The 11,366-nt window shown below is 43.3% G+C and overlaps 1 protein-coding gene across 15 annotated transcripts in view; it reads right to left on the bottom strand.

Moving 5' to 3' along the window:
* The window catches only part of BLTP1 (bridge-like lipid transfer protein family member 1), a 114,511-nt gene extending 110,020 nt beyond the window's left edge, over window positions 1-4,491 (bottom strand). For all 15 annotated transcript variants that reach the window (XM_074589119.1, XM_074589120.1, XM_074589130.1 and 12 more), the window contains exon 1: window positions 4,065-4,491. In XM_074589119.1, coding sequence (XP_074445220.1) covers window positions 4,065-4,367 — 303 coding nt within the window. In that variant the 5' untranslated portion in view covers window positions 4,368-4,491. The remainder of the gene's footprint in view (window positions 1-4,064) is intronic.
* Window positions 4,492-11,366: the final 6,875 nt, after the last annotated feature.

Raw genomic sequence — 11,366 nt, forward strand, 5'->3', positions numbered from 1 at the left:
GACACATTAACACTTAACACTGAGAACAAACCTCTGCTTGAAAATTTACATTAATTTTCATTAAAAATTTACAGCAAGCATGCATATATGAAAGAGTCCACAAAGAAAACCCTACAACAGAAGCCCGGTCACCAGAGGGCAGTTGCTTGGCAGAGGCAGCTGCAGCCTAGGGAGCAACAACCCACCTGTAAAAGGTCTGTCCTGTACCTATAGCTAAGGATGGAGGCAACAGACTTTTTATTCAGTGCCCAAGAGCATTAGGGTAATGCAGGTCAAGAAAAGGAGAAAGAACTGTCTGTTTATCACATCCTTTGTAACACTTTCTCTGACACATATTGTAGAAATTGCTAAATAAAACTGATATCCAAAGGTGGGAAAAAAACCCTAGCATGTCATGATATTGAGAAGAAATACTTTTATACAGTTAGGAAGCGGGTACAGAAATAACAGATGATGACAATCCCCTTATTACTAAAATTCATGGGGGGAATAAACCAGAAGTTTAAATTTGTCAGGCATGTTCCTCAGATCTTCACAGAAATTAAGTGCTTCCTGAATATATGTTAATTGATGTTATTAGAGGTTAACTACCATTCTAAGGATACTCAACTCCCAACTTGTACAGCAATTACAAGACAGTGGAGTCACAATTACACCCAAAATGACACATTAAACAACAGGAAGTAAATCCCTCTAGTCTAAAGAAATGAATGTAGATAACACGCCTGGATGCTTCACATCTCCAGTAAAGGAGCCATACCCACGGTGGTTCCTTAGAGAAAAGGAAAAAAGTGGCATTTTTGCATCCTACCCACCCCATCACTTTCTTTCAAGGGGACCCCAGCAACAGCTGCTACGAAATCAGAGCTTTAGATAATTAAATGATATTAGAAAGGAGCCTCACAAACATAAACACCACTCGACTGAATTTTCCTCTGAAAGTATCATGACATTGTCAGCACCCAGACGCACATTAGGCACATTTCACAAAACAAAAAGCTGCCAACCTTGGCATCTTTCCCAAAACACTCCAGCTAGGTCCGAAGACTTCAAATCAGTCCTAGCACAGCCTAGGAAGTTCAGCTATTCTTTAATCAACAAGCAAGGCAAAGAGGAAGGAAGAGAAGGAAAGTTGTTCTCAAAACACACATGTACACAAAAAAAAAAAAAATGCTAAGTGACAGCACCCACACAGCAATTCCTGCCATCTGACATGCTGCATTGGATTCATACGTTATACCCAATTAAAGATTAGCAGTTCTTTTTGTTACTAAAAGAACCAAGATCCAGGCCTGTTTTCCTCCCCCTCTGCTAGTGCTTGAAGTAAAAATAGCGGTAAACTGTAAACAAACTAAACTACTGCTTTAATTATACCAATGAAATCTTGCTACAACCTCCAGCGGAAACAGCTGAACTAAAAACAGAGCACAGAAGAGAGTCACACCTAGTTAAACCGGTGCGCAGACAGACTTAGTTAAACATAATTTGCACTACAGTAGCTTAAGTTAGTAAATAACATGTTTACTTAAAAATTAATTAAATCAAAATTAAAGTATATTCAAAGGAACTGTAAGATATAAGATAAAAAAAATATTCTTACAGTAGCCTACCTGATGAGATTTATTTTACCTAATAGAGAAATAAAAACCACTAGAGAAGCATTTACAGCAAAAATTAAAAAAATTAACACCCTTCTGAGCACAGTGGGGAAAAAAACAGAAGAAAAAATCTGGTATCTACTGATTCAGTGTCCAAGACAGCAAAAGTGATATATTTTTATTTATTTATTTTTTGTAGTACAGGACATGAGTTTTAATACAGAAGAAATCAAAGACAAACTCCTGCTATGGCAACCAACATACAGTACTCTCTGCATCACTCAACTGCTAGCCTAGGAATGCCTAATAACTCTGGATGATCGTTCATTTAACTTTATTTTTAAAAATAAAAATCTATTGTTTAACCTTGCCTCCCAGACTCATTCAGGGTTGTTTTCCTACTTACATTGCCAGCTTTTGATGCTGCCAAAGGAAAAAAAGGACAAAATAAAAAAAAAAAAAAACAAACAGAATCTAAAGGCTCATAATAGTTGAAATAAATAAGAACTTCCCTGATGCACATTGCTCTATTTAGAAAAAAAATTACAAAATATTCTTTTTAGGGTCTGGTCTCAACAACAGGGCAATGACTTTAGTTTTTCTCTCCCTTTTTTAATTTGAACTACAGCATTGTACCTCTGAAATACTCTACGAAATTGAGTCTTCTACATCTTACACATAAGTTTTTCCAGAAGTACTTCTTGTAAATTTCTCCTCTGACACACCACCACAATTTCGATAAAGGGGTAAATCTGCCATAAATCAAACTAAAAAGTCAGTCTTGTGGCTACATATACCATCATCCTTAAGTGAACTACATATAGTTCTTCATTAGCGTCTGTCCCAGTCTGCAGTCAACCCAAAGATTTCGGAACAGCAACAAGTGCTAGAAGATGTTATAGAAGAAGAAAAGAAGTTACTAGGAGAAGGTAGCATATCTCAGCACCACTGTAAACACAGGATAACTCTGCACACTGCTAATGAAGAGCAGTAAACTCTTGCCTGTTTCCCCCAGGATAAAATTATGCAAAAGGACAATTACCAAAGAGCAGCTGATGCATGTTTCACATGCCCAAGTTTTCTAACAGCATACCCAAAAGGGGTGAGTTACTGCAGCATGCCACACATGAGGATGAGACCTCTCCCTAGAGAAGTCCCAGGTGTGCACATACCTCCACTCAATCAACCCAAGACAATTCACCAAGAGCAAAGTCACCTCATGCATTAATTTGTTCATAGACACTGTCAAATTGTGCAAGTTCAGGCCATGATCCTAAGCAAATATCCCTGAACATCCACTTAGTACCAACTGCCTAATAAGACCTTAAGCACTGTTTTTACCAATGATAGTTTGAAAACCTTATTAGCATACTTTACAACAAAAGGAATACTTCCCCCTACACTCCAGTTTTTCTCCTCAGTCGCCAAAATTTCTGGCCTGACAGCTTATCTGGTCATTATGTTTTGCACATAAAAATTGTGAAAAAACCTGCACAGCTACAATAAAAAAAAACAGAACAGTAGAATTAACTAATTAAATCACACAACAGAAGAACTCCCATGGCAATGATATTGGTCTTTTTCATATTAAGCCTGATAAAATTATACATGAAGATACATACGCTGCAGTTAACTACCAACCTTGGAAGTTTTCACAAAGTTTAGTGAAGGCTGCTGCGGACCTGTGTCTTAAAATGGGAAACAAATCCAGCTGTAGATTATGACAGGGATATTGGCTTATTGGCTATATTCTGATCTTTTAAATATGCCTCCACTGTATTAACATGTTAAAGCACGTTATATTGGTAAGTTACATCAGATTTTTTTATTTACAATGTGACATACAAGCACACTATCATCACAGCTTTACACATCGACAAAAAGCAGATGCACTTTGTGTTAAATCAGTGCATGTGTGCGCATTAAAACCCTCTGCGGGCCGCGGGCACCGGCAGCGACCATCTTTCACCGGCCAGGGAAAGGGAAGAACGAAACTTTTCTCACAAGCTAAAAACAAAACTAGAAGCGCCTGAACTCCTGTCCTCTGACCTCACACCCTTTCTGCACGGAGTTAACCCACAAAAGACAGATGTAAAGGGGGCGGGGAAGAAAAGCCGGAGAGTTTTCCTCTCACATCGCTTCCAGGGAAAGCGGGCGGAGGACGGGAGCCGCGCCGCTACCGGCAACACAACGCGGAGGAGGCAGCATGCGATGATCGCCTCCCCCTCGGCGAAGGAGGCGCGGCCACCCAGCACGGCGAACACCCCAGGCCGCTGCCGGCCCCTCAGAGCCGCCCCGCTGGCGAGCTCTTACCTCACGGAGGCCGCCGGCGGCGCGGCCTGACAGGCCCAGGAACGGCGGCGGGGCCGACCCCTCGGCCCCGGCTCCCGCCCCGCCTTCAAGCGGGCCCAGCCCGGTGGGAACGGCAACCCCCGCCCGGTGCCTCCCCCCTGCTCCCGCACTTACGCCATCGCCCTCCGCGGCGGCTTCACCACGGACCCGGAAGCGGCTGCGGTAGCCGGCGCGCTCCCGCACCTCACGGCGAAGGCCGGGCCGGGCCGCCCCGCCCCTCCGCGCCGCGCCGCCGACCCGCAGCGCCGCCGCAGCCAATCGCCAGGCGCCGCCGGGCGGCGGGGCCAATGGCGGGGGCGTTGCCTCCCCGAGGGGGCGGGAAGAAGGGGGGGGCGCCGCCAATCGCAAGAGGCGGTGCTGGCTGGGGGAGGGGGGGCGGAGCCGCTGCCACCCCTCCACCGGGGGTGCGCCGCGCATGCGCAGTCACAGGCGGCGGACCCGCTGCGGTGGCAGTGCGTGGTGGGGTCTGTCTGGTAATTTTAGTGATTTTTTTTTTTTTATATATTTTAGTCCTTTTCATGGATCCTGCCGCAGACGGAGTTGTCACCACCGCCTTGGAAGCGTCCCGTGAGGAGAAGCGCTGCCGGCCCCTCGCTGCCCGCCCGGCCTCCCCTCAGCCCGGCCAGGCCGCACCGCTGAGGGACCGGCCGGCCGCCGCTGTCCCGTTTGCTCGGAGTTTGGTCGTTTCTTAACCAGGAGGAGCTGACGTGTGTTGTTTACCCAGTCGATGGGTAATTCTGTCTTCTGGCTGCTCGTTCTTCGTCTCTTGGTTGTTCCCTCCAAAGCAGGTGGACAAAACTCACCCACGAAAGACAGATAAAAAAGTTGGTTGTCAGACATTTTTGAACACATGCGTTGGCATGACTTTACTGTCAGAAGTAGTAAAACATGATAAGTGCATAGATTTCTTTAAAATCAGCCAGGCATGCATCCTGCAGACTTTTCCAGTGTATCTGAGGAAACAGAAGCGGGAGCTGACGATGCCTGTGTGTGTGCCTCTTTCCACGTGGTGCTTGTGCACTGTCAAGAGCTCTGTGTTCTGTCCTGCTCTATCTCCCAGGGCTCAGACGGCAGCCTTGGGTACCCAGCCTTGGGCACCTAGATTGCAAAGTTGGTTGTACTGCTCCGTACCTGCAAAATAAACCCATTGGGAGAGCAAACACAGGTCCCCTAAAACCGCGTCCTGCTGTCACTGGCCTGACAGCGAGACCTGTCTATGGGCTGCGTGGATTCGCATGAGCCAAAGTGAAGCTGAGCCCAGCTAAGCAGAGGATTTGTGGGTCTTGTGTGGGTCTACAAGCCATGTGTTCTTGCCTTTTACCCCATGTTGACTCAAGCAGAACACATGGTTTTCCCGGCAGAGCCAGCTTTCAGCCAGATCGGCAAACAGCAAGCTGATCCCACTCACTGCACAAGGGCACGGATGCTCCTGGGAGCCTGGTGAGAGCTGTTAACCTGGTGCAGAAAGGCATGGCCAGGACTATCCCTCAAGCAGCATCATGATCTTTCAGTGCTGCAAACCAGAAGTGAACCCTCACCCCGGCTGCACCCCGGCATCCTCAGCAGCGTGGCTGGGCAGTGCCGTGCTCAGAACAGCTTCAGGCATCCTCCGCCCAGCAGATGAACTACCATCAAAGCAAGTGTTATCTAACAAGGTTTATCCTTCGTGTTTTTTTATTACATTCTCATCATACTAAGCATAGTAAGAAAAATATTGTTTAAATACTTCTGGTTTTCATAGTGAAGCCCCCCTTTCCACCTCATTCCCCGCTGTTGCTGGAGCTGTGCACTCCAGCGATGCTCTGACCTGCTGCGCTGAGGGGATGGATGTTCAGGGTATCGGGAGGCTCTTCCAAATGTTTTTATCCACATGGTGCCTGAAGGTTTTAATGAGGACCATGCAGCTAAGTCACATGAAGAGATTTTAGCTCAAAATTAGCACTAGAGCTTGGGGAAGGTGGGCCTTTGAATGGTGTAAGAGATGGAAAGAAAAGCTTTAATGCTGATACAGGCCCAGCAAGAAAATTGAAATGCAGTGTTAACGCAAGGAAAAATATTTACCCCTCTATTACTTTGAACCTATTTGTTTCACAAAGGGCACTAGTATTTACCTTCTCTGAAAAAGAAACCTGCACTTTCATCTCAAGAAAATATTTTTATGTTTGAAAAGGCCAAACTAGATTTATTTTTAAACTCTATCAATTACAGGGCAGAATGTGTCCCAGAACAACTAAAATAAGGCAGAGGGAGAAATGGTTTCTGTTCTTAGTGTAATACCACAATTTAAAGTTACCAGGATTGAAATAGAAAAGCCGGGGTACCTGAAATTCTTATCACAATTCCAGCGGTGGGGAGGAAATGCAGAGGCTTTGAGTCTACTTGTGCAACAGATAAAATCAAGAACAGAAGTTATTCCACACAGTATTTTTAAATAAAGACCAGCTTAAATACAACATGCCACTGTGTTTATATCAAAAATTAGTACATGTGCGTATTTATAGCATGCAATCTAAGAGCATGTTTCACGTTTTGCCTCGTGATAGCCAGCAGCATTGCTGCTGTAAATGTCTTTGGTCCCTTTGCTAATGCAGCAATAATAAGAATTATTTCCAAAACAGGTAACAAAGAGTAATTTTAGCAATTAACAGCAACAGTCTTATTTCATTATTAGATTTGCACATGCTCAGTTTTCAGATCCCCCTTTTTTTACACCTGAGGGTTATTTTGTCAGCATCATCTGTCTCAGTCGAAACAAATTCAGTCTAAAGCGTGGGACCTTGCACATGGATGACCTCCACGAGTCACTGTGTCACAGCCTGGAGCTGTGGAAAGCCTTGGGTGCCAGGCGTTTCTTTTTTCAAGTGGGCACCTGGCATTATATTGATGTTTCTGACCCCATGAGGGCAGTTTCCTGGAGGCAGGGGTGTTGCATGGGTGTGATGGGGAGCAGAACTGGTGGTTGCCGTGGGTTAGCGCTGACGTGAGGTTTGTGGATTCTCACAGCACCCCTGCCTGATTGCCTGCTGCTTTTTTGAAGATTGCATTTTTTGGGATGTTTGTCTGTGTTGCTGATTTCCATCACCAGTTTCATTCCTTCCATTGCCTCCCATGACCTTTGGGGGGAGTGTCCACAAATTGGCTCCTGATACTTTCCTCCTGCTTTCTTTTCCTGCTCTCTCTTCTTAAAGGAGTTTTCCTGTCATTTTCTTCCCAATAAGTAATGATGCTGGATTGCTTTTGTCAGCTCTTCCTTCTGTACGCTGATGCCAGACAATAAAATATATTTGACATTTGAAATTTATTTGTAGAAATTACTTTTAAAAGGGTACCCAAATAATCAAAGCTTCAAAATATGGTATCGACATAAACAAAACCACTCAGGTAATGAGAGAAATGAGAGAAACGAGTTGATTAATCACCTTTTCCTTCTGTAATCCAGTTGATGATTCAGATCTGAAGGACCAAGAAAGCCTCTCCCAACACATCAAGCTGTTCTTGAGGTGGCTTGAGATTAACAGATGAAATATAATGCACTGTACTATGATTCAGTACCTTAAAAGTAGAGTAACATAATGACTGTCCTACCTAGATTCACATTTCACAGCGGGGGAGCTAAGTCATGGCGTTCTATTAGTCCTGTCCACTCTCTAACATACCAAAGGCTTGTTTGCCTTTTGGGGGGAAACTGGCAGCTTCTGATGGCGTGACATACATGCACACAGCACAAACAACCCCGGCTTGAATATTGTCCCTGGGGTATAACTTTCCAAGCCTGCCCAAATTTTTCTCATGGTCTAGAAAACAGAGAAGAATAGTTCGTCCTTAATTCTTTGCAGCATATGTTGTTGCGTCTTTAGTTGTCAGCATGGGAATTGAAAAGAGATTTTTATAAACGTTGTCTCATATAACTTTCAAGTTAAGGAAAATTATAACCCTGTCCTCTATGCTTTAATTTATTTTACACCAGGTGGCATTCCCACTTGCCTCAGAATGTTTATTTTTATGCCTAAAACTCCAAGACTTTCTTTGTAAGGGAAGAGGAGTAGTTGAGTAAAAGCATCATCTTTAAATTATTTATGCCTCCTCTGTTTCACAGTGAAAGATGCTTCTCTGAATGTTGTTTTAAAAGCTCACAAGTCTTTTAACTCCTATATTTTATCTTTGGTTGATGCCAGCCAAGGGTCAAAGTCAAGCTAATGTTGAAGCTGCCAGAATGTATTTATACAGAACCAGAAGTTGCTGGGTGCATGACACTATTTAACAAAAGCAAAAACGTGACCAGGAACACTGATACTCATTTCTCGGACTTACACTATTTACCTTGTTGGGGCAGCTGGGTACTCCTGGCATTTTCCAGGGGAATGGAACAGTTGCCGCTCCAGCTGACATTACCTGGATGCTCAGGGGCACGGCCCCTCTACAAATCAGGCTTGGGCACGCCAGCGCTTCTCCTTCAGTAACGCAGCAGAAAGCCTGCCTTACCAACAATTATTTTCTTTTTACAATTAAGCCAGCAACTTCTTACTAAACTGCCGTATACAATTGCTTAAGTAGCAAGGATTTTGTTTCTCTCTCAGCCCACTAATCCCAGCAACGTCCTTTTGCAGTGATCCGGGATCCCCTCCCCAGGCAGTGTGAGAGCAGGCAAGGACCCAGCCCCGGAGGCGACCACAGAGCCTTGAGCCTTCTCTTCCTTCTGCCGCTCCTGTCCTCACCCCGTCTCCCATCACCAACGCTCCATCTGCATCCCCCAAAGCAACCAGACTCTGGCAACAGCCCCCCTGCCTTACCCTTACCCCCGGGTAAGCAGAACCATTGCATTCACCATTGCAGCGTTAGGAGCTGATTCACCAGCGTCGGTTACTTTATGAGACAATTCATTTAATCAGGAAACCGTAAAGAGCTCCGTTGTATTTTTTATCGGATTGAAAAGTCCTTGTCAGGCAGTCCTCTTGCAGGGAGTGCTGTAGCCGTATCCTTGGGGAATTGTTTTCCTGGTGCTGTGTCCAGCATCACAGGAGGCTGCAGAGTGCAGACACGGGTGTCTCGCTCCTTGGGCTGGGCTCCCGCTCGGGTGGACCAAGAGCAGCATGGTAACCAACTCCGAATTTAAAATATTTCCCTCATTCTCCCAGCTCTGAGAAAACGATCATAAATAAATAGAAATAAAAAGCATATTACTACTGATCTGTATTTTATAAAACTAAATTCTGTCTTCAGCTGTGCTTTAGCGAGCGCTTTGAAGTTGCTGGAGCTGTGAGTATATAAATGGAAGTACTGGTTGGTTTACGCTTTCTCTGAATAACTTTAGTGTTTACTATAAAAGTTCATTCTAGATTACATCAAAAACAAACACTGAGCTTAGACATAAATAAATATAATTCTCCTTATGCAAAATATTTGTGACACTGCAAAATCTCACTATAACATAAGCCAGCAGCTGGTGGGTCAGAAACACCCACATCCTTTAGCCTCGTGGCAAAAGCTGAAATTCTTTGGTTCTTTTCATCTGAGGGTAAAATCACAGACACTCAGTTCAGAAAACAAACAAATATTAATAATTCGTATTAAGTACATAATTTGCCAGAGCTGGAAGTCACTTGTTATCAATTACAGCTTTAATTTATTCCATACTTGACCTTTTGGTACTCACAGTGTCTTTTTTGCTTACAAAGAGTATTTTTCCAAGGAGCTTCACTGAAGGTTGTTGGTCTTTCAAAGGAGGTTTTCCATCTCATGGTGTGCCCAAAAAATGATTCCCAAACAGGTTCCTTCTGAGCTGAGAGAAATAAATCCTCCTTGCTCTGAGAGTAGTTTATTGGTGTCTGGATCTGTGCATCCAGATCTTACATGAATATAGGAAAAATGTAGAAGGATCAAGCTATTCTTCATTAAATCCCTAAATAAAATCTAAAGGAAAATTTGATTTACCCTACATAAAGGATATGCTGTCATATTCCTCTAAACTAAACAATAGAGTTTTCACTTTGATCAGCAGTCAGAATGGTATTTGAGAATTACTAACAAAACATGTTAGTTCTTATTTTAGTTTCTTCAATCATTTTTATAAACCTTTTCCTTCTGATGTGATTAATGAGTGTGACTGTAAACCAACACTGATAATAAAAACTGCATTTCATAAGAGGTGTTGTTTAGCCAAATTCACAGGAAAGCTCTCTCGCATCTCATTTAGACCTCTCGCATACAGATTATCTTGCGAGGAAACAGGCATCAAGCCACATAAAATGAACACTGATTTCAGCCAGCCCAGGGTTTAGCTTGTAGAAGCCAAAAGCTTTTACCAACAACTTGTTAAAATTCATCTATCAATCAAAACTGTTTTCAGACAGCACTAAAAATCCAATTTCCGTGAAAAATTGTTACTTTTAATTTCAGAAAATGAGAGATGAAAACAAGCAAAAAGGTAGGGATCCCATGATATCCCATCACTGTATCTTGGCAACTACTGAAACACGCTTGAGTGTCCTTATGTTGCACCTGCACACATTTTTTCACAAAATCCTTCACTTAATGGTTTTAAAACACACCTTTCTCACCTGTCCCCCACATCACTTGCTAGACGTGCACACATGAAGCTTAATTGTGTTACCGCATCCTTTTTTGGTATAGATTTTTTTTTGTATGCATTATAACTTCCTTACCATTAAGGAAATTGTTGCTATTAAGGAAGTTATTGCTGTTATTAACGGTCCCAGAGATTTCCTTTAGCCTGTTGTGTTTTCCTATGATCTGTTTTCTGAACCTGTTAAAAACCTGTGCCTGGCTCTGAGTGTGTATTTGGAAGCCACTAGAAGACCCCGGGCATCCTCCCTGCTCCCTGACACAGTCCCAGTGCCACCACACGTGCCACAGGTAACAGCAATATCCAGCGCTGTAGAGCTACATCTTGACTCTTTCTCCTCATTTTGTTTCTGTCTAGCTGCGTTACTGTTTTATACTGGATTTTATTGGGCGTCTATAGCCCTATAAATAATTGCCTCTATGGCATCTAGAAGCAGTTATGTCCATTCCTTCAGCGTTCACATCTTATAGCTCTACAGCATCATTTTATTAACAACACATTACATTTTATATAATAAATGTCATCAGATGGTAGGTTAGCTTTAGCTTTCATTCTTAAATTTCTCTTATTTTTAGTTATTCAAAAGAAGTGCATTGTACTGAAACACTATTAGAAGACTTTTTGTGCTGGATGTATGGGCAAATTGTATAAGCTTTTTGTGTAGGCAATCTAAAACCTATTTTGAACATACAATGAGAAGTACTTACCAAGTAAAGTTTCTTTTTCAAACTGGAGACCCCATTCCTGGCCCTACTGGTTATCTAGAAGAATGAACTGGCACACAGCAAGTGGGTGTAATACTCCGTTGCCAGAGAAAGAGGTGAAAGCAGAGT

This window comes from Larus michahellis, chromosome 5 (genome assembly GCF_964199755.1).
Source record: "Larus michahellis chromosome 5, bLarMic1.1, whole genome shotgun sequence".
In the NCBI taxonomy this organism is placed as follows: Eukaryota; Metazoa; Chordata; class Aves; order Charadriiformes; family Laridae; genus Larus; species Larus michahellis.